At 43.3% G+C, this 24,421-nt stretch overlaps 1 protein-coding gene across 1 annotated transcript in view; it reads left to right on the top strand.

Annotated features, from left to right (window-relative positions):
- Positions 1-24,421, top strand: part of arhgef10la (Rho guanine nucleotide exchange factor (GEF) 10-like a) — a 179,067-nt gene that overhangs the window by 138,142 nt on the left and 16,504 nt on the right. Inside the window, exons 21-24 of the mRNA XM_056273390.1 lie at positions 9,139-9,225; positions 14,326-14,540; positions 15,588-15,745; positions 20,941-21,083. Coding sequence (XP_056129365.1) covers positions 9,139-9,225; positions 14,326-14,540; positions 15,588-15,745; positions 20,941-21,083 — 603 coding nt within the window. The remainder of the gene's footprint in view (positions 1-9,138; positions 9,226-14,325; positions 14,541-15,587; positions 15,746-20,940; positions 21,084-24,421) is intronic.

Consider the following 24,421-nt stretch of genomic DNA (forward strand, 5'->3'; position numbering starts at 1 on the left):
TTTCAGATTGGTGCATCACTGTTTAAACAGCACATATTGTTTGCACACTGTCGATTGACAAGAGGACCTCACAGAAAGTCAGAGAAAGAAATACTGCTTACAGTTGACTATATATTCAACTATACATATAAAATTATACATATATATATATATATATATATAACTTTGTTAAAAGAAACACTCAACAGTAGGGATAGTGACTAACTGGATTTTATATATATATGTATATGTCTGGGCATTTGATGGCTGGGAGAGCTGGTGCTGGATCGACTGGGAGAACTTGGTCTGCTGCATCCTGTGGGCCCAGGGACCACAGTCCTGCCTGGAGCTATGCCCAAAAAGGAAGCGCCGTCTGACAGGACGCAGAAGTGGGGCAGGCTAAGCTAACTGCTAGTCCATGCAGACCGTCAGTTCCGATAACACCGAGGGCAGTCTGGTGGCAGCCTCACATAGTGTTGACTGTGTTGGTTTGATGTTGTCTTGTGGACTGCGGGGAGGTTTATTGAGGGTGTCTGGCTGGGAGAGCTGGCTTTGGGTCGGCTTGGGGAGCTTGGTCTACTGTGTCCAGTGGGACCATGGCCCTGCCCGGAGCTGCGTCTGAAGAGGAAGTACCAAGGGCAATCTGACAGGACACGGAAGCAGGGCAGGCTAAGGTAACTGCTAGCCCATGCAGACCGGCAGTTCTGACAGTCATCCTGGCTGGCGTTCGCGCTCTTGGACAGTGAACTTATTTATTTTATTTTTGGATATGTTGGATACATGTGTTTTTGTAATTCTTTAGTAGTTTGGATATATGTGTTCTTGTAGTACCCTGTGGACCCACCACACACGGGGATGAGCATTGGGGTAGGGTGCAATGCAGGCCGGGTGGCAGGCAAAGGTGGGAACCAGGGCGTGCCAACTTCCAGCATCACAGATTGGTCCTCAGGACATGGAATGTCACCTCTCTGGCAGTGAAGGAACCTGAGCTGGTGCGGGAGGTGGAGCGGTATCAACTAGATATAGTTGGGCTCACCTCCACACATAGCATGGGCTCTGGTACCAAACACATGGAGAGGGGCTGGACTCATTACTTTTCCAGAGTTGGCCAAGGTGACAGGCGCCAGGCAGGTGTGGTGATACTCACAAGTCCCCGGTTGAGCACCGCTGTGTTGGAGTTCTTCCCGGGGAATGAGAGGGTTGCCTCTATACGACTGCTAGCCACTGGGGGAAAGGCTCTGACTGGTGTGTGTGTGCTTATGCACTGAATAGCAATTTGGAGTATCCGGCCTTCTTGGAGTCTCTGGGTGGTGTCCTGGATAGGGTTTCACCTCGGGATTCTCTTGTTCTGCTGGGGGACTTCAATGCTCACGTGGGTAACAATGAAGAAACCTGGAGGGGCATGATTGGGAGGAACGACCTCCCCGATCTGAACCTAAGCGGTGCCTTGTTATTGGACTTCTGTGTGAGTCATGGATTGGCAATAACAAACACCATGTTTGAACATAAGGTAGTTCATAAGTGAACTTGGTACCAGAACACCTTAGGACAAAGATTGATGATAGACTTTGTGGTTGTATCATCAGATCTGCGGCCATATGTTTTGGACACTCGGGTGAAGAGAGGAGCAGAGCTGTCAACTGATCACCACCTGGTGGTGAGTTGGATCAGATGGCGGGGAAGGCTGCTGGACAGACCTGGCAAACCCAAACGTGTAGTGAGGGTGGTCTGGGAACATCTGGCGGAGGCCCCTGTATGTGAGGTGTTCAACTCCCACCTCCAGAAGAAGTTCTCGTGTATCCCGAGAGAGGCTGGGGACATGGAGTCTGAGTGGGCCATGTTCAAAGCCTCTATTGTAGATGCGGCAGGCAGGAGCTGTGGGCATAAGGTCATCGGTGCCTGTCGATGCGGCAACCTAAGAACCTGCTGGTGGACACTGGTGGTGAGGGACGCCATCAGGCTGAAGAAGGAGGCCTTTTGGATTTGGTTGGCCCAGGGGTCTTGGAGCAGCAGACAGGTACCGGGAGGCCAGAAGGGCTGCCGCTTCAGTGGTCACGAAAGCAAAAACTCGGGTGTGGGAGTAGTTCGGTGAGGCTATGGAGGAGGACTTTCGGTTGGCCTCAAGGAAGTTCTGGCAAACCATCCAGTGACTCAGGAAGGGGAAGCAGGGCTTGACTCAGGCTGTGTTCAGCCGGGGAGGGGAACTGTTGACCCTGACTGGGGATGTTGTTGAGCAGTGGAAAGAACACTTTGAGGTGCTGACTCTCATCCTCCCCTAACATGTCCTCAGTGGAGGAGGTAGCGTCTGAAGACTCAGAGGAAGCCCCACCCATATCCCTGGCAGAGGTCTCTGAGGTAGTTAAAAAGCTCCTCGGTGGCAAGACGCTGGGTGTGGATGAGTTTCGCCCTGAGATCCTGAAGGCTTGGGACATTGTTGGTCTGTCTTGGTTGACACGCCTCTTCAGTGTCACGTGGAGGTTGGGGACAGTACCTGTGGAGTGGCAGACTGGGGTGGTGGTTCCTATATTCAAAAAGGAGGACCGGAGGGTGTGCTCCAATTATCAGGGCATCACATTGCTCAGCCTCACTGGGAAAGTCTACTCTAGGGTGCTCGAAAGGATGCTCCAACCGATTGTCGAACCTAGGATCCAGGAGGAACAATGTGGATTCCGACCTGGCCGTGGAACAATGGACCAACTCTTTATCCTTCTGGAAGTGCTGAGGGGGGCATGGGCATTTGACCAGCCAGTCTACATGTGTTTTGTGGACTTGGAGAAGGCTTACGAATGTGTACCCCGGGGCAGTTGCTACAAGCCATCCGGTCCTTGTATAACCAAAGTGAGAGCCGTGTCCGCATTCTTGGCACAAAGCCAAACACGTTTTCGGTGGGTGTTGGACTCCGCCAAGGTTGTCCCTTGTCTCCACTTCTGTTTGTGATATTCATGGACAGGCTCTCAAGGCGCAGCCCAGGTGAGGAGTGTGTCCATTTTGGGAACCTCAGAATTGCATCTCTGCTCTTCACAGATGATTTGGTTTTGTTGGCTTCATCAGAATGCGACCTCCAGTGCACACTGGGATAGTTTGCAGCTGAGGATGAAATGGCCGGGATGAGAGTCAGCACCTCCAAGTCTGAGGCCATTGTTCTCTTCCGGAAAATGGTGGATTGCTCCCTCTAGGTTGAGGATGAGTTGTTGCCTCAAGTGAAGGAGTTCAAGTATCTCGGGGTCTTGTTCACGAGTGAGGGTAAGATGGAGCAGGAGATTCACAGACGGATTGGTGCAGCATCAACAGTAATGCGGACGTTGTACCGGAGCGTTGTGGCGAAGAAGGAGCTGAGCCGGAAGGCAAAGCTCTCAATTTACCGGTCAATCTTCGTCCCAACCCTCACCTATGATCATGAGCTTTGAGTAGTGACCGAAAAGGTGAGATTGCGGATACAAGTGGCTGAAATGAGTTTACTCCATAGAGTGTCTGGGCTCAGCCTTAGAGATAGGGTGAGGAGCTCAGACATCCAGAGGGTGCTTGGAGTAGAGCTGCTGCTCCTTCGCATCGAAAGGAGCCAATTGAGATGGTTCGGGCATCTGATTAGGATGCCTCCTGGGCGCCTTCCTTTGGAGGTTTACCAGGCATGGCCAACTGGGAGGAGACCCAGACCTCCCTCGAGGGACTACATGTCCAATCTGGCCTGGGAACGCCTTGGGATCACCCAGGAGGAGCTGGAGGGTGTTGCGAGGGAGGGGACATCTGGAGTGCCCTACATAGCTTGCTGCCACCACGACCTGACCCCAGAGAAGTGGCTGATGATGAATGAATGAATGAATGTTCTTGTAGTATGGATATGTATTTTTGTCTTTGTGTTGCACTGCTGTGGGCTGGGGGAAATTATATTTCGTTTCATTTCATGTATGCAAGTGCATGAAATGAAATGACAAATAAATGTTGCTGATTTATATAATATATACACACACACACACACACACACACACACTCAGCCATGATTTGTGTTTTGCATGTGGTGGCGTGCACTTCTTGACCATGGGCTGCTGTCATGATAACTTGGACAGCCACTTTATAAAAACTCTCATTTTACCACTGCTTCTTTAGTGTGCATTACCTGTAGCAGTGCTCTGGCTGTAAGTAATTTCAGGTTGACTGGCAACTCTCTGTGTGGCCTTCTTGTTCGTAGCCCTAGGCGGCAGGGTTGTGGCAGGGAGGGAGAGCCAGTACCAGTCAATTATCAGTTAATAAACAGTGGAAGTTTTCTATTAGTGGTTGTTAGTGCGTGTAAAAGATTGTTGGTATGTGGAATTGGAAAGAGGCACTGTTACTATGGAACTGGAAAGTAGAGATTTCTGTTTTTTTATTTCATTTTTTTCCCCCTTGTATCTAATATGCAGTACCCAATTCTCGCTACGCACCATTTTATTGAGCTGGTGTTTATTATTTCATTTTTAGTGGGCTGTATAGTTTATATGTGAAAGCTCTAATTTTTTTCCCCTTTTGGTCTTGTCCAGAAACGTTTTCTCAGGAATTTTACTCAATAAGGTATTTCATAAGTGGCCATAGAGAACACTTTCCAATAAAGAGAATCTTTTACAAAAGCATGGATGGAGAGAAATAATGCAAAGCAGGCTGCAGTGTATCTGGTAGTGATAACATTATGGGCCTCTGGAGAATCTGATGTGTAAACCCCTGTAGAAACACAGCCGTCGTCACACATCTGAAGCGTGGTGAATTCCAACACAGTGCAGCATGGATTTCATGGTGCATTACTGAGGAATATCACTATCAGGATCAACACTCTACCTGAATAGCCTTGGGAAGTAAAGCAGTATTAATTGGATATGGGGAAGACATCCTTACCTAGGGGACACCAGGCTGACAATCTAAGCTAACGGTATTAATAATTAAACCATACTTTGTCATTAAGAACCACAGACAGTAACAGAGGCTTCCTCTATCCACCAGCCAATCCACTGGCATACAGAACCAAGTGCTGAGGTAGTATTGATGCAGAGAGAAAACAAATACTCAGAGAAAGTCACGGTGGATGACCCTGTCCGTGGCAACCTGTAGGAATTGGTGTAATTATACACCTTGTGCATTCATCTTGTTGAGCGGTTATGGGCAATCTTACTTTAACAACTATTGCCACCTGGAGCCAGCATATGTGCCGGTGCCCCCACGGGGTAACAGGGAGGGTGCAACCTCTGCCAGCTATTGGGTCATTGGTAACCAGCAGCTGGGAGACCACCCTCTCATCTCGTCAACAAATCTCACTTTAATTAGTTCACCTGCCCATTCTCTTCCCACTTCCACCTCACAAACTCCCGGGGCCCTCAATCAAGCCCTTCCTCGCAAACTCACCTGTTTCTCTCAACTCTGCCTCTGCCTCCCCACCTGGGAGTTAGTGCACACACACACACACACACACACACACACACACGCACGCACGCACACATGCACACACACACACGCAAGTAGAAGATTTGCACACACATGCATAGGCAGCCACGTACCCACATAAGACAGTGTCACAAGTACACAAGATACACTCATTGAGAGACAAAACACACACACACACACACACACACACACACACACACACACACACACACACACACACACATTTTTAGTGCTTTAGAAAGAAACTATTGATTTAAGGGAGCCCTATATCACATTGATTCTTAAACAGTCACTCACTAATACCTTATTAGCATTAGGATAGCCACTTGATTGCTGAAACATCACATACATTTATTTTTTTGTATTCCTGCCTACATTTACTTTGTGCTTGTTAATATAATTTGCGCATTCAAGGAGGGAAATGTTTTTAGTCTTTATGATATTATACTCACACTGTCCTTTTCCATTGGCAGTTTAAAGAGCTTCAGTGTATGGAGCAGTGGTTACTGATCATTGGCACTGCAGTAGGAGTGCCATTGCCATTGGGCTTCACATACTACAAGCTCCATAAAGCACCCACATACAACCTGCTAGTTCATGTAATGTTTTAAAATATTTCATTCCCGTGTTACCTCCGGCTTGATCGGAGCGTCTCTAAAGACACAATTGGCCATTTCTGCAGGTGGGAAGCCGGATGTGGGTATGTGTTGTGGTTGCTGCACTAATGCCTCCTCTGGTCGGTAGGGGCCCCTATTCGGGGGGGGGGGGAATGGGGGGAATAGCATGATCCTTCCACATGCTACGTCCCCCTGGCAAAACTCCTCACAGTCAGGTGAAAAGCAGCTGGCAACTCCACATGTATCGGAGGAGGCATGTGGTAGTCTGCAGCCCTCCCCCGGATTGGCAGAGGGAGTTGAGCAGCAACCAGCATGGCTCAGAAGAGTGGGGTAATTGGCCGGGTACAATTGGGGAGAAAAAGGGGGGAGAAAAGAAATGTCCTTCCATAATATTAGAGCAGTTCAATTCAGTAAATGTAAAAATTTAAACTCAACTCCACTATTGCAAGTTTTTTTTATTTTAGAGTTTGCAGGGTATTGCCAAGTAAACCATATAAGTTGCTAACAGATGGCTAAAACACTGAAAAAGATGAACAAGACATTTGCCTTGCTTGACATAAATTGTTTTGAGTGTGGGAATCAACTTTTTCAGTGGATGGATGGATATCTATTTGTCATGGAAAAATCTTCATTCAAACATCAGCTTTTACAGGAATGATCAGGGTGTACATTTCTGTCCTCAAGCATTGCACAGAGATGCAGTGGGATCGTTTTTATGGTGTGGATGAGGCCTTTAGGCTTACTCTGGAGAGTGCTAACAGACAAGGCAATCTTTGCTGTTGAAGATTGGCCATCGACGCTCAGCGGCCTCAGGTGGCTGATAAGAATGTTTCTGCACTATTGGCATGGGCCCCTGTCCCCAGGGTCCCTCTGGTTCCTCAGCCAGTTTCATGCCTCTGACCACAGGGCCTCCTTACCGGCACCTCATACAGCTGCCACATAATTACCTTTTTTTTTTACATATATAAATGAATAACTAAATGAGTAAATGAATGAATAAATACAGCTGCTCTTTAGAAAGGATGAGCCATGGTAAATAGGGAAAAAGGAGAAAAAATACACAAGAAATAAAAAAATGGGAGTGAGAGATTGATGGAGACCATGGGTCTATGTGATGAATTTAAATAGATGGCGAGAGACAAGAGCAGGGAGTGGAGAGAGAGACTGCCTGGGCAGATGGGTAGAAGAGTCATCTGGCCAGCTTTCTTCCTTTTTTTTTTCTTTTTACATTTTGTGTGTACAAACAACACCCTGCGAGGGAGAAAGTGGGAGGACCCTGGCAAGGGGAGGCTATAAATTACATGTGATTGATGTTTGCCGTCTTGGAGGACGACAGTTAAAGTCATGTTGCATTCATTGCTGACCCTTCTCACCCCCACCCCCAGCCCAACAACAAGCAATTAGATGGTCCATCGGCTATACGGCCAGCCCTCAGCAGTTACAAACTACAACAGTAATCGGCCCTTCACAGCCAGCGTGGCAGTCCAGAAAACAGGTCTCGCCACAGGGCGCTTCATACACTACCAGCTAAAGGCCAATTCAAGCCACAGTTCTAGTGTCCAGCAACACTACCAGAAGGCTACCAAGGCAATGAACCTGTTTCTAACACCAAATTGAAAATGTCCGGCTTCTATCATTCAGATCCAGACAATCAACTCCATGTCACTTTACACATATTCCATTCCTCTCTAGTCAAATATTGGCCTTTTTTGGTCAATAAATAGTGGCCCATCTGCCTATGATCATGACTTCAATCTCTTAGACCAGTGTGTGCTCCCAGGTCTGACCAATTTCATTTCCAAAAGTAAATGTCACGTATAAAGAGCACTTATCCCTGTTGGATTGTTGGAAGGGGTTGCAAGCATTCTTAGGCTTGAAATTATCATGGTGCCAAAATTGTTTTGACCAAGCTTGCAATCTCACAAGCTAAATCAATTTTTATACATTGATATGGTGCAGTTTTCCAGGCATGGAAAAATATGGAAAATTAGAAGTTGGATCAAATGTCCTAGAGATGTTGAGGTCATGGAAAAGTTGAAAAATTAGGTTACACAATCTTTTTTTATTTGGATGGAATTTTAACTCAGGTAGGATTTTTGTATTCATATTTTTTTCATGCTGACGTCTTTTTTTATGTAATTGCTAGCTGAGATTTTGTATTTTTTGTATTTTTTTGTATTTTTTTTTACACCTCATTTGTGGTCCAAGTAAATCAGTTGTAATAGGTCCATTTCTCTCTGCCTCCTATATCAAACTGTATTGGGATATTTTTCTACAACTACAATAGTATTGATTGTCTCTCCAGCATAAACTCCGCATCAGCATCACTTGTCAGATGGATAATTTGGCAAAAAAATGTTGCAGATTGCAGCTTAAAAAAGATCTAATTATTAAACAAAAAATTATAAATAGGAATTATAGAAATTATAAAAATACATTGAAATCATTATTTAAATCTCATTTAAGTCCTCAGGGAAAACTGGATTGTTGCAACAACAAATAAATTGTAACCAAAAAACTGAAACATAAAGAACCTAAATAAAAATCATATGATTCAAATGGAAATGGCGCAAACAGATGGATGTCAAACAAAACACAACAGCATACCAACGCTAGATGTGTGAAGTAAAAACAGGAAAATCTTATTTCAGATATACTTACTTTTGTCATAGACCCCGTGGACCATATAAATCCAATAGCCATACTTCTTGATGACTGCTGGCATCTTTTTATAATTCAATTTCTAAACTTTTTTTTTCTTTTTGTATTGTATTCTTTTGGCAGATGTGTTTTGTTGTAGGGAAACAAAATAGACCACACAGGGAAACATAAAACCAGATTTTCATCGAATGTGGGGCAGGCTAAAATAAAAATAAAGCAACATTTAGATTGAATCCAAATTACACAGCTGTCATAAGGAAGCAGGCAGCCAGGTAGAAGGCAAAGGGATTCCCTTATTTGCCACAGGAAAAAAAGTCAAGGATCGCATTTCAATGCATGTTTGTTGTTCACTTGGAAACATTCTTGGGACCACAACAAATGTGGAACATGATTAATTCTGAGTCATGATTAAAGTTGAATCTCTCTTTTTTTTTTTGTACACATGATCAACCATCCTTCATATTCTCTCTTGTAGCTGGCAGCTGCCCTGCACAATCCGGTTCAATGTACTTTGTTGGGTTTCTCTGCAGCAAGTACCTCGTTACCTCAAGGCTACCTCTGGGTGAGTAATGTGTTGCTTAAACTCACAATGACACACACACACACACACACACACACACACACACACACACACACACACACACACACACACACACACACACACACGTTAAGACAATATGCATCCACACATATACACATATGGACATAGGCACTCCCAAATTAATTCACTTAACTACAAACAAAAGTACAGAAGAAAATAATGGGGTTTTTTTTACTTCAATTTCAAATTTGAGCATTTGATAAGATTACCCTATTTTATTGCTTTTGTCCTGCATATATTCTACACTCATTCATAAAAAAGAAGAAAAAATAAACATGCCTAAAGGCTATATAGGACACACACCTTTTTCCTTGTAGCATATGTTGCTAGGAAACTGTGAGTTGATATAGTAGAAAAAGAGTAAGGGAAGGTAACAACTACACATTTGTTGTGATGAGTGGGGCGAATTGTGCCAGAAAAGTGGTGTATCACAATCCCTGGACTAGTGGTAATTTAGCTGGATTTAGAAAGAGGTGCATTTTTATTGGGAGAAAATGAGTCAGAAAATCTGTTAATCTTTAAGTTTTATTTCTATTCTTCCTTCCCTTTTTTAAGAAGGAGGACAATTTATCAGGTAATCCTCTTTAGACCCGAGGAAGGTGGCTAAATCAAATGGGAGCCCTCCAGGACAGAGGCGAGTTCTGCTTGGAGATAATTGTTTTCCTCCTTTGGTTTGTTTTTGGAACAATTCTAAAAAAGGTACTGGAGCCTAACTCTGATGGGGCACATGAGATACAATACATCTGGCACTTGCTAGCATAATGATATCAGAGGATGTAAGAGCCTGGTCGAAGTCCTCTCTGAGGACAAACCATCACAGATGAGTATGACCCTGTATCCCCACACCATTTCTTAGAAAAATACTGGACTGTGCTCGTACTGCTGCAGTGGTATGTGCCTTGCTAGCCATGATAAACACGAGGGTTATATATAGTGAGAAAAATATGAGGGCTATAGTGAGAGAAAAAGTAGAGTTTAAATCTTCCTTAGATTTATTTGAGCTCTTGAACAATGACCCAATTTAGCTGCAGCTGATACTTGTGCCATACACTTATTTGTTAGAGGTATTCTACAACAAGTTGATGATGATGATATTCTTTTCATGGTCATCTTTTGCAATTACTTATTTTCCTCATTTATTTTATTTATATGAGGATGGAAGTTGACTATTCATTGATATCGAACAGTAAAAAAGAAAAACATTCTGCTGGGTGAAAAGCTTCATATTTATATTCAATCGCATGCTCATTTAACACTTAACTTTGATTATGCATTTCAATAATTTTAGGAGTTCAGTCTTTCATATAACAAAAATAATTCGGATGAATCAAGTCCCACTGCTTGTCATGGTACTGGTTAAGGAACCCTCTCACTTAAAAGGGTAGATAAACTTTTTTTTTTTTGGGAGGATCGATTAGGAATAATGTTGGGAATTTATTCAGCAATGATTACATGCTCAGTTAAATATTCTAAGAGCAAGCCATGCAAAGACGTGAAACAGCTCCTCATCGGTCAACGTCCAACTTTTTTTATTTTCATCAACTTTTAACTATTCATCACTCTTGGTTTTATTTTTGAGGAAAAAGTAGCACAGCTTCAACACTACTAGAGCACAAAAATAAAGAGAAGCACTAAAAAGACAATACTGAGGGCCTATGGAAACAGAAATGATAAACAAGTGGCTGAGTGCTCCCACCTCCAGTTGGTTCTACCTCTGGCAGGCTTGTCAAATGAGGAATGACACTAATCATGTTGAAGTGAGATAGGTTACGGGGATTTCTATGGGCTTTGATCAGAGTAATGACATTGTTTGTAATCAGCTCTGATACTCTGATTTAATGTTTCCCGGGTTGCCTTCACCTTCCTTATCTCATTTTCCCTATTTCACATATTTATAGTGTCCATTAACTCCATCATGCTGTCGCACATCTTTGCTATACAGATATCGAGAGGTCTACGTCAAGTGACAATTGTCAGTGGAGGAGAAAATGTCCTTGTTTCAGAATAAATCAACGCTCTGTTAACCTGTAGTTTCAGCTCCTCAATGTGGCAAATACGATTGAGTGGAGTCCTGCTACCATGCCTTTTGTACTACACACCTTCCCTTGGCCCAGGCGCATCTAATTAATGCTGCCAAAGCATTTATTGTTGGGGAAGTTTTTGCTTCTCCCTGGCAGAAAAGAGGAATCCATCCAGGGCACATCTCCAGATATCTATTCCTCTAAATAAGTAGTGATGACTTCGTCAGGGCACAGTAATTTCACTGGATAGCTGGGAGAATTGGAAAGAAAAGAAGAAGAAAGTGTGCAGGGGGAGGTGGAGGTAGGGGCTACAGCGGTGGAGGGGGTAGTGAAGGGAGGAAGGATTTGATGAACTTGTTAATGTGTAAATTTCTGGGGGCCTCCAGTGGTGGCTAGTGATAAAATTTGGGGGGGGGCATACTTTTGGGCGAACAAACAAACTGAAGCAGCGCTTCATAGCTCGGCAAAAAAAAAAAAAACTAAACTAAAAACAACACAACACACTGTAATGTTGTCTATACACTGGCCAGTAGCACGACTTGAACTTGAAATGTTCCCTCCTTTCCTTCTGACCTGCAAATTTCTCAATGAGTCAGTAAGTCAGTCATCTTAGCGTCCATGTCTTTTCCATTGACAGTATGGCCAATGTTCAGCAATGCTAAGCCTGCCAAAAAATGTTTTAGCTTCATGCTATTCTCTAGATGGCTGTAGTTACTTTTGTGCATTGTGCTTTTTTCAGAAAGCTGTTTTAGATCTTGTACCCCCGTCATTGTCCACAACGATTCACTGCCGACACTATGAAATAGCAAACAAGGAAAGCAATAAAAGACATTACTTACACCAATTCCAGCTAGCCAACTCCGTTTGTAATAACAAGAGCGGGAGAAGCCCTGGGTGTAAGCTCGTCCTCCATCACTTGCCTGCAACTGAGTTTGTAAATCGAGTCGGTCCGGTCCAAGCTCCTTTATCCTCTTTGTTTTTGTTCCAGGGAACACCTTGTGAAAGAGTGTTTTTATAAGAAAGTAACCAAATATTCTTTGATTTCTGCGGTTCCACTTGAAGTTGTCATCTCCTGAAAGTACAGTTGAGCTAGCAAACGAGCAGGAGTGACAAGTTATACATCCGTAGTTATATTAATGGTGGGTGTGAACATGAAAGACAGCGTCAAGAATTGTCCAATCACATTAGATAAAAAGAAACACAAAAAAACCCAACATAAAAACAATACCAATTTGCTGCCAGTAAAAGTGAGATTGCGCCCTGTGGAAAATCTGATGCAACCAATTACAGAGCAGCTTCAGGTCACCTGCTTCCCAAAAGTTGAAGGACTTACATGCACTCTCATTTGGCCAGCACCCTTCACCCAGGAAGTATATGTATTCACATAAAAATTAACCAAACATAATTTGGAACCAATAAATGCTGACAGTCACTGACAGACTATCAGGTGCATTGTACAAGTACAATTTTTTATTACATAATTATTTCACATTATCTAATTAATTTATATTTAATATGTTTAAATAGACTTTTCTCTCAAGATATTTGGAGGGAGGTGGCGGCCCAGCGCCCCACATTAACGATCTGCCACTGGGGGCCTTGCCTCTGGCTGTAGTTACAGAATCACTCGAAGCAGTGTTTTTTGGGGGCGCCTTGCTGCAAGATAAGTCTCCCCTATCTTCTTTTGTCCTTGTGCAACAGACCGTTATTTGTTCTGGCTCGCTTTCCAGAGCCCACGGGATCGTTCCCGTCCAGATCCTGCATGCTGATACAAATCAAACAAATGATTGCATGCAAATAAGGGGTTAGCATGGAAGGGAAGAGCTAAAGACTATATTTAGCCCATGTCACATTCACAGACTGTGATTCACACAGAGAATAAATCTTCAGTGTCTAGTAAGTCCTCCCCCCCCCCCCCCCCCAGGAAGGACACAGCAGCTCAGCTGAATATCCTTCTAGTCCTCACACATAAGTAATGAATGGAATCATATAAAAAAAAAAAACATTTTAATATTTGGGAATGGAAGCAACTCTGGCCTAATTGAAATAACATCGGAGACAGGTTCACAGGCTCTTGTTGTCTCTCTTTTCACTGCATTAGCATTGACGGTCTTGACACAAGGCCAATATAAATTTGGTACATAGAAAAATCAGGCCTCTATTCAGGCAGGCACTCAGCCTTACTACTGTGGGCTGTGGATCCCCAGAGAAGCTTGTCATGGTTTCCAGATCTTTTCTGATGCTGTCTTAGTGTAGCTTTCTTGCTTGGAAGGGGGCTTTGGATTGGTTTAAACTCCCCTTAAACACGGATAGATGACTATAGCACACAGCATGTTGATTGCTGGAAGTTCACACAAAATTGAGCTCCTGACAGCTTGCAGGGTAGTTAGGTGCTCAATATCCCCTATTTGTACACTTTATTCTTTGAACATTCCCTGATGTCGTGCACAAGATCTTTTAGTGTAGACACTGACCTTGTATGTGCAGTCATTTCAAATGTCAGTTCTTTCATTTGAAATGATTTTGTCGTTTTATCATCCATGAAATTCAGCAACAGATCACTCACTATCTTGTAGAAAACCTTTCCTGTCAAGTAATGAGGAGCCTTTCAAAGACGTCTTAAAGTCCTACTGTTCTTTGTTGATGAAAAGATCTTACAGGTATAAGAATTTTTTGATGTTCCAGAGATGGCATTGTGAATCCATTACTGAATGTGACTTGAGGATTCTCCGCGATATTCCAAAAAGTGAGAGAGGAACACAAAAAACGAGGGTTGAAAGGATATTTGATAATAACTTTGCTGGAATCTAAATTGCTTGCAGGTAAAAAAAAAATGTTGGGCTGAAGAAGTAGTTACCTTTGGCTGTCACAGTTTGGATAAAATAGTGCTTCTCAGGCTTGTGTGTCTGCTACCTCCACATTGTTCTACCTCTTCTTTAATAGGGTGTGGTTTAGTAGTTATTGTGTGACACATCAATCCATTGATCCAAGTCTACATTTACTGTTGACATAATGAAACCAAGTTTTGTTCTACCAACAGGTGGCTGGTGGAGGAGATGGTCCTCAGGGCCAGCTAGAGATATTCTCCCTCAATAGACAGATTCCGCGAGCTGTGAAGAGCCTGCAGGTGGACTCTCCTATCCATTGTTTGGAATATGTGCCAGAGCCTTGTCCAGCTGAGGATGGAGAAGGCGGGGCCCACAGGAGTCCCTCAGGGAATGGCAACATCATTTGCGTTGGATTAGACGATGGAAGGTGAGGCTTACAAAGAGCAGAGAAGCGAGGGACAAACCATGTGTGAACGATAAGCATTAACATTGATGGTGAAATGAAGGCAGATCACAAAAAGACTATAAAAATGGGGAAAAATACTCATGTATTATCATCTGTGTCAAAGTAATGACATAACAATTATTAATACTAGTTTAAAGGATTATTCCTGTAACATGAGCATAAAAAATTAAACATTGTCTTTGAAGCTGCTGCCAGTTATGTAAATGATATCTAGTATCATCATTTGTGATGGTCTCTTGAGATTTATTAGCAGTATAGATTGTCAATATTTCATTGAACCAGGAAATTACAGCTGATTATATCCCCCCTTGCTAGACCACTGTTTCTCATTTTCAGATCCAATATATTTCCTGATCTCTAGTGTGTAAAGTGAAGGATAAATTTGATCTCTGTCACAGCCATAGCAACTGAATTATTTTCTCAGACCTACAAAAAATGGCACACTGGCATTCTAGATTTAACCATTACATTACCAGTTTGTTATCCTCTCTCTCTCTCTCTCTCTCTCTCTCTCTCTCTCTCTCTCTCTCTCTCTCTCTCTCTCTCTCTCTCTCTCTCTCTCTCTCTCTCTCTCTCTCTCTCTATATTTATTGTCACTTATATAGGAACTCAAATCAGTGGAGATGTCTTCAGTTTGTTTATGCTGACTCATTCACTTCTCTCAAGTGCCCGCCCAGGAAAAGAGAAAAGACACTGTGCAGTGAAACACCATTTCAGCAATTTAGCCTGCACAAAGCTGTCAGCTCCAATGCTGCGTAACATTTTCTTTTGAAACAGAGATACCGAAAAAAAAAAAAAAAGGTGTGCATTTGTCATTTTGTGGAAGACAGTAAGACAGAAAGGTTCAGGTGGCATTCCAAACATGAGAAAGACAGAGTGGTTGCTTTTACATAATGCCTTGCTCTAAAGTGCACTGTTAAATCAAACTGCATAAAAAAAACGAGGTGCTCTGTCATTTCAAATGACACTCATTTATCATGTCAGCATGTGCTGCTCTTGCTCTTTCAGCATTGTAGTATACGGTAGTGTGGACACTGCAGCACAATGCCTATTGACCCTCCATAACCCCAACCACTGCCCCGTGCTGTGCCTGAAGCACTCCCCTAGCTTCCTGTATGCTGGCCTGCGGAATGGGACCATGATGGTGTACAGCCGAAGTAATGGAGGTAAGGAGGCACTTCCAAGGTTGCTCATATTTCTAGAATGTAAAAAGAAAAAAAGAAAAAAAAGTGTAGAGTGATGCTAATCTGTTGTCTGTTTTGTACTGAACCCTTATGCTGTTCTCTGTGTGAAATACTGCTATTGGAGGCGCCTGGGTAGTGTAGCAGTCTATTCCGTTGCCTACCAACATGGGGATTGCCGGTTCGAATCCCGGTGTTACCTCCGGCTTGGTCGGGCATCCCTACAGACACAATTGACTGTGTCTGCGGGTGGGAAGCTGGATGTGGGTAAGTGTCCTGGTCACTGCACTAGTGCCTCCTCTGGTTGGTCAGGATACCTGTTGGGGGGGGACTGGGGGGAACAGCGTGATCCTCCCACGTGCTACGTCCTCTGGTGAAACTCCTCAGTCAGGTGAAAAGAAGTGGCTGGCAACGCCACATGTATCAGAGGAGACATGTGGTAGTCTGTAGCCCTCCCTGGATCGGCAGAGGGAGTGGAACAGCGACCGGGATGGCTTGGAAGAGTTGGGTAATTGGCTGGATATAATTGGGGGGGGGGGGATCCAATTGCTGCATTTATGTCAATGCATGCAAGGTCAGATTTAAGAAGCAATACCACCATTACCAGTTTTTGAGTGTTTGTTATTCTTAGCTAATACAGTGAATTTGCATTTATTTGGTATCTTATGGTATATGACAATGCCTTGCCTATTTTTCATCATTTGTTAGTGTGTAAAACTTTGACATACTTTGAAATACTCCACCACTTATTTGAAACTGAAAATAATGGTGTTTTTGTATTTTATTTTAAGTTTTTTTTTGATGAAGACCCAATAGACTCTTAAGTTGCTGTTGAAATATATCTGATAGCTTATGTTTGATTAATTTCTATGCACTGCTGATAAATGAGACCTAGTCGGTCATTGTAATCTGTCGTCTGTGATGCTGAAATGGTTCGACTCTTTTTGTATTGACAGTTATGAATTGGAATTGTTCAGTAGCCAAAAGGTTTTACAGTCGACTGTTTTTGTATTGACAGTTATGAATTGGAATTGTTCAGTAGCCAAAAGGTTTTACAGAGTGCAATGCAATCAAATTATTGTTTCCATGCTTTAAACTGCCTTTTATCAAGTTGTTCAATACTAAATGCCTATGGTTCAAATGTCTTTGTGTTGGTCAGCTAATAATTCACTAAATGTGTTCTAAATATAAATATAGAGTCTGTTAATATATTGTTGGCTTGTTGCACAAATGATGTCATGTGTGACAGGAATTTAAGTGAACCGAGAATGAAAGCACATGTAAAAATCACATTCGTTTTAGGCCACCTTGCCTCTGAAGCAGTTTTTTTTTAAATTTCCCATGCCATGTGCTTCCCATGTCCACTATGAGTACAAAAATAACACTTCATCGTGCTGCTGATTCTGTACTGTGTCTACTCAGGCGTCACACAAGTCCGGGGGGGGGGGGGGGGGTAACACCATCTCAGCAGTCATTCGCAGTCTTTGCAGCCAGTGGGAGCGCAATAGCTCTATCACCATGTGCTTCTTACCTGGCTAAATTATGTCGTGTGCCAGCGTCCCTTCTGTGCTCCTCCTTCTACCCAAGCACAAAGGTTTTTAGACCACCTTGCCTCTGAAGCAGTTTTTTTTTTATGTCCCATGCCATGTGCTTCCCATGTCCACTATTAGTACAAAAATAACACTTCACCGTGTTGCTGATGCTGTACTGTGTCTACTCAGGCGTCACACAAGGCCGGGGGGGGGGGGGGGGGGGGTAACACCATCTCAGCAGTCATTCGCAGTCTTTGCAGCCAGTGGGAGCGCAATAGCTCTATCACCATGTGCTTCTTACCTGGCTACATTATGTCGTGTGCCAGCTTCCCTTCTGTGCTCCTCCTTCTACCCAAGCAGAAAGGTTGATTAATTACTCCTGGCTACTGCATTCCGATTAAATGTTACTACTCATGGTACATCATTAAAGAAAAGGTTAAGGGAATTTTTTTGGGGGGAGGGGGGTCCTGGCAATGTTTATGCATTCTGCACAGCTGATAAAGATTCGTTCCCTTGACTCATGCACTGCTATCTAAAAGCAAGTTTGTAGGAGCCAGAAAATGACAGTGTTTCAATTGAGACGTAAATCATAAGGCATATGAATATGCAAGACTTTGTTGCCTAGTAAATAATGTTTAATTCCAGCTTTTAGGTTTGCGTTTAAGAAATCATATAATCTCAGGTTGAAAATACTTTTCAAGACTATGGGAAATTGGGCGTCTGGATAGCATAGCGGCCTATTTCGTTGCATACCAACATGGGGATCACCGGTTCGCATCCCCGTGTTACCTCCAGCTTGGTCAGGTGGCCCTACAGACACAATTAGCCGTGTCTGCAGGTGGGAAGCCAGATGTGGATATGTGTCTCTTGGTCGGGGCACCTGTTCGAGGGGGAGGGGGAACTGGGGGAAATAGTGTGATCCTCCCATGTGCTACACCCCCCTGGCGAAACTCCTCACTGTCATGTGAAAAGAAGTGGCTGGAGACTCCACATGTATCAGAGGAGGTGTGTGGTATTCTGCAGCCCTCCTCAGATCAGCAGAGGGGATGGAACAGCGACCAGGATGGCTCGGAAGAGTGGGGTAATTGGCCCGATACAACTGGGTAGAAAAAGGGGAAAAAATCCCCCCCCCCCCAAAAAAATAAAAATGACTATAGAAAATTATGTTTGGTGTGTCTGTCCGGGTTTGCACTTGGATCCAGAGGAAAGGGCTCGTCGTGACACTAGATGGCTTGAGGTGCCAGAGGGACATTTATAAGTCTGAACTTGATAATGATAGAAGAGTGACATTTAGAACATGCCAAGCAATTAACCTGTAGAAGTCAGAAGGCATTGTAAAGCTATTCTGCTATGAAAGGCAGAACGCAACTCAAAATGTTAATTAAATGGCTGGGTGCACTTCCCTCTCTAATTTTGCTTCATTAACGCACACCAAAGGAAATGCTTATGTAATTCAATTCATAATACGCTTCCTCGGTACCACCAACATGTGCCCCATGATTAAGACTCAAAGGAAAAAGGTCTGCTTTATTTTAGCACTAATGGAAAAAAAAATACTGGCGATAAAGTTGGAAAGCGGATTAAAATGTACATCAGACTTATTAGCATGTGGGTGGCAAGAGTACACTATTGTGTAGCACATTGTGCAAAGTTTCAAAGAATACGCGCAGTCTTTATTCATTTAACCTCCGATTCAAGACTTGAGCTTGTTTGTGCATGTGTGAGAGAGAAAATATGAGAGGGTAAGAGTTTTCTGAAACTTGCTATAGCAATATCAGTTTTCTGCAAAAAAAAATGCACAACAAGGTTAATGTAAAACTCGAAGTGTGTATTTATTCACAGTGCAAGGCGGAGAGTAGGGGATGACATTGAAGTAATGCCCTCCGTCTGTAGTATAGGCATTCTTCTGTGCCAAGTCAGAAGCCGGATAACATGTTGACCTTGTGAAACAGAGGAGAGGGAGAGGAAACACAGAAGGCTATGAATGAGGAGGTGTCCACCAATCTATTTGTTCATCTGTCCTTCCAATCTGCAGCCATTGATTCAAGTGCCTGTGATATATTTGGTTGAGTAGCCACAAGCAGGGCCTGGATATGCAGGTTTACAATGAAAATGTGAAGGACAGGGGGTCCGTGAGGACTGGGTTGGGAAACATTATACCAGAGTAAAACATGAAGTAACCTCCCCTCCCACTCGCTACCTCTAGTAGGCTGTCATGGGCAGGATTGCTGTTCCTCTGTCGGGGTACAACAGTTTCCACTGCAAGTCTTTCTAACAGTTAGTAAAACTTTTAATAACTGACTACTTTCCAAGCAAACAATGGGTAACCACTGTGATACAAGTGAAAAGAATGGAATTAATTTGCCTTGCAAAATAAAAAAAAGAGTGCTCCAATGGAGCAGAGCAACAAAGGACTTTGCACACCAAGTCCAAATTATTTGTCCAAAAAATTTGCATGTTGAATATAAATACGACCTCATGTTTGGTCCATGAAGTTTACACACCAATTCTCAAAACGCTGTCCATCGTACATGGACAGGACAACAGCAGCTCAGGTAGCGGTAGCTAAAGAGGCAAAGCGGGTCATTCGGTAACTGGCAGGTTGCTGGTTTAATCCTTGGCTCATCCTTAAAAAATGTCAAGGTTCCCTGAACAAGACACCTAACCCCTTACTGCCCTGATGAGCTGGTTGTTCATTTGCATGGCTGACCCCACCATTGGCATACGTGTGTGTGTGTGTATGTGTGTGTGTGTGTGTGTGTGTGTGTGTGTGTGTGTGTGTGTGTGTGTGTGTGTGTGTGTGTGTGTGTGTGTGTGTGTGTGTGTGTTTGTTTATGGGTGGAATGTGAGGCATTATTTGTAAAGCCCTTTGGATAACAGTACTATTTAAATGCAGTTCATTTGCCATAAAAGTTTTGGGGACAGTTTTGATTTGCTGTGTTTTTTGCATTCATCAATGAGCTCTTAAAGATTTTTTGAAATTGTTGGACCATGATGATGGATGGAAAAAGAACACATGCAAAAAATTCAGACATAGTGCGCAAAGGCCTATTTTGTTAAATCCTGGTTCTTTTTTTTATAGTTTGTGCATTGGGCAGCATGGTGGCACAGTGGTTAGCACTGTTGCCTCAAGAAGGTCCTGGGTTCGAACCCCCGGGTTGGCCAACCTTGGGGGTTCATCCCAGGTCATCCTCTGTGTGGAGTTTGCATGTTCTCCCTGTGTCTGCGGTGGGTTTTCTCCGGCTGCTCCGGTTTCCTCCCACCATCAGAAAGACATGTTTGTTAGGGTTAATACTCCTGTCTGTGCCCCTGACGGAGGCATGGCAAGAGGAACTGGAGTTGGTCCCCGGGTGCTGCATGGCGGCTGCCCACTACTCCTAGCTACATAGCTGGGATGGGTTAAATGCAGAGAGAGAATTTCCCTCCAGGGATCAATAGAGTATATCAAAATCAAAAATCAAAATCGTGCATATTGGTTATGATATAATTCTACTTATCTGCTTCATTGTAGAGATCTTGTGGCGAAGGACCACTGCTGGACTCAGCTCTCAGCTGTGTCTCATGGGACAATGGGGAAAGAGTTTCCCTATAGAAGCAGCTGTCTAATTTGTGAGCAATGCATTTATTCCTACATCCATATTTTACCAGGTGACCTGTGGGACCCAGACACCTACCGGTCTGTTAATGTGGGTTCAGAACCAGTGCGGACCCTGTTGGTGCTGGAAGACACTGTGTGGGCGAGCTGTGGAAATTCTGTCACTGTCATTGACTGCTCTACCCTCTCCACTCAGGTAAGACTTTGAACTATCCCGTTTCTACATATATATACGGTTATACACTGTCTACTACTACTATGACTACTATGACTACTACTACTACTACTACTACTGCTACTACTTTCGGCTGCTCCCATTAGGAGTCACCACAACGGATCATCCATTTCCATCTCTTCCTGTCCTCTGCATCTTCCTCTGTCACATCAGCCACTTGCATGTCCCTCACCACATCCATAGCATAGTTTCCACTGGCACCCTGCTGACCAACAGTACTGGTGGTGGTCGGTTGTAGCCTGGCCTTGACCAATCCAGTATGGAGATCTGATTTATGGTGTGCATATTGATTTGGCAAAGCTTTTACGCCAGATGCCCTTCCTGATGCAACCCTCCCCATTCATCCAGTCTTGGGACCGGCAATAAGAATGCACTGGCAGTACTTAATTGTACAATTAAAACATAGTCCTTTTATGTAAAGTGGTTTGTGTCTTTGAGCTAGAAAACCATCAGAGAAATGCAGTCATTTCAGAAGGTGGAGGGGTGTGCCCATTATTCAATTAAGTTATCAACTCATGGTATCACATAGTGACCCCCAGTGCACACCTTAAAGTTCACCTTGTGACTGGGACAAAGAACAAAGTGTGATGTGTTTGTGCAATGAAAACAATAAGCTGATATTATAAACCAAAAGTTGTTTGCTTCATCCAAGCAATTATAACAATTTGTAAAAAAAATTTAAGTAGCTCAGAAATATGAATTTGTTTAACAAATTAAATTTCTGAGAATTCATCCCATTTGTCCAAGCGCTATCATGGGTTGGGGCTCTTAAGTAAAATCTGTAATTTCTTTGTTGTTTTGTTCATTATTAAAGAAAATCTTCCTTGTTTTCATTTATCCAAAAAAAAAAAGATTTACCCTCACAGCTCCAGCCAGCAGTCTAATCTGTAATACCTGGGGCTTCTCCATGGACTACATATATATATATATATATATATATATATATATATATATATATATATATATATATATATATATATATATATATATATATATGTGTGTGTGTGTGTGTGTGTATATATGTGTGTGTGTATATATGTGTGTGTATATATATATATATATATATATATATATGTGTGTGTGTGTGTGTGTGTGTGTGTGTGTGTATATATGTGTGTGTGTGTGTGTGTGTGTGTGTGTATATATGTGTGTGTGTGTGTGTGTGTGTGTGTGTGTGTATGTATGTATGTATATAAAACTTTCTAGATTCATATTCCTTTTGCCGGAGATTTTACAAATAAGCTTAATTTGCTGTACTGCACTGAAAAAGCACTGTTGTCTCCACCAAAATAACATCCACACTTTGCATTTTGACTCACAAGTGTAGTAGAGGTTTGCAGAGGTCAGACAGACTTTTCTCTCTTCACTGAATTTAGCAGACTGTAGTGAATGATACAAACCAAGTTGTTTGAGGTAAGGGAAATAAGTTATTCATGTGCTGACATGCTTGACATCGCTGTTTGTGTTTTACTCCCAGGTGTGAGCATGTGTATGTACCCACCAGAATGAAGGAGCAGTGCATTCATTAGTGTCTTCGTGTTGAGTACACCTTGACTGGAAATCAAATCAAAGTTAAAAGAATGGTGAAACCGGATGAGCCAGCAAACAAAAGACTATCAGTTTCATCACATAGATCCAAGTCAAAGATAAAATTCAATTTATTTGCTGTCTAAAATACATCATAACGTTTTATCATTTAGCACTAGTAATATGGACCTGGGAGAGAGGAATCATAATACATGACAAAATGTCCCTGTTAGAGTCTGCCTCATCATGTGTTTTATCAGGAATAATTTAAGTTAGGAAGGTCTGTCCTTTTTCCTTCACTTCACTCCCCGGCCCAGTCCTCCACCTCCTCCTCCAGACAGGAGCTTAATCAGCTGAGTGGCCACGCAGTGGAGACAGTTCTGGTTCACTGTTCCTCCCGTGGTGAGCTTTACAGGGTCAGATCTGGTTACTTCTTTGCTAACCTTGTCTTCCTGGCTAATGTGGACTCAAGAGGGTTCGGGGCTCTTGATGCATATCCAGACTGTGAAACCATATTGGTGCTGCCTTGAGTAATACAAGTGACTTGAATTAAAGGTTAAAAAGTTGTGTGTACAAATTTAACTCCCTCTCTTCCATCATTGTCCAACTGCTTACCGCTATTCTTGTACTTTTGAATCGGTTCCAGGACATTGCTGTACAGTCTAGCCTAGCTTCGTTGACACCATTGGTTCTTGCATCACGCTATACCATGCTTCTAATTCGTCAGTGCTTCGATACCACGATATGTGGACATCATAGTGTACATGTGGTGTCATCCCCCTGTATAGTTCACTCAATGATTTCTCCCTCTCCACCTCAAGCTGATGTGTGGTGAGCATGGTGATGCAAAATGGCTGCCATGCGTCACCCAGGTGGGTGCTACACATTGGTGGTGGTTGAGGTGAGTTAGCCCCTTCAATGTCAAGCACTTTGGGTGTCTAGATAAAGCGCTATGTAAAAGTAATCCATTATTATTATTATTATTATTATTATACCCCCTCAGCCTGTTCTAGATAAGGAACTAATCTGCCAATCAGCGTTGGGCACCGTCATCAGTGTATGAATGTGTGTGTGAATGGGTGAAGGTAAGGCATATACATTGTAAAGCACTTTGAGTGGTCAGTAGACTAGAAAAGCGCTATATAAATGCAGTCCATTTACCATTTACCCCAATAACAACAACTCTAAATGAAACTTACAGGGGCACTTTGAGAGTTATTGCATTTGTGTGTGCACGTGTTCGAATGCATATTCGGGAGTATGCATGTATTGGCAGTTTGTGTGTGCCAATCGCTGCATCAATACCTTGTCAATACCCTGGAAAAGCCTTGAGTTCTTCTCAAACCCCTAACTGAGCAGGACGTAGGTGGGTACACAGGCATTGATCAGCAACACCTGGCAGGGCTCGCTTCTCCTGCCATTACTTCCCCCTCTCTACGTGCTTCCTCTTATCACTCGTGCATCCACTCGTCTCCTTTGCTGGGGCTGCGAGTAAGGAGTGCGGCTATGGATTTACCGTCCTCCAAAGGAAAGCGACACCTTGTCACCTGGCGTAATGAAGGGCTAATGAGCTGTTCAGACCGGCTTTAGTGCTCACCGCTTCAGCCTGTGCTGTTATCCCTGTGCTGGCGGAGGACTGCAGGAAGGATACCTCTGTTAGTGTGACACGGCAGCGCAGAAGGTAGAGGCCATATTACCGCTGTCACGCTTCAATGGCCAACTCATCTCTGTGAGCAACACTGGATTCAGTCCCACTAATGCTAGGTTGTCGG

The sequence above is a fragment of the Lampris incognitus genome, chromosome 2 (genome assembly GCF_029633865.1).
Source record: "Lampris incognitus isolate fLamInc1 chromosome 2, fLamInc1.hap2, whole genome shotgun sequence".
Lineage (NCBI taxonomy): Eukaryota > Metazoa > Chordata > Actinopteri > Lampriformes > Lampridae > Lampris > Lampris incognitus.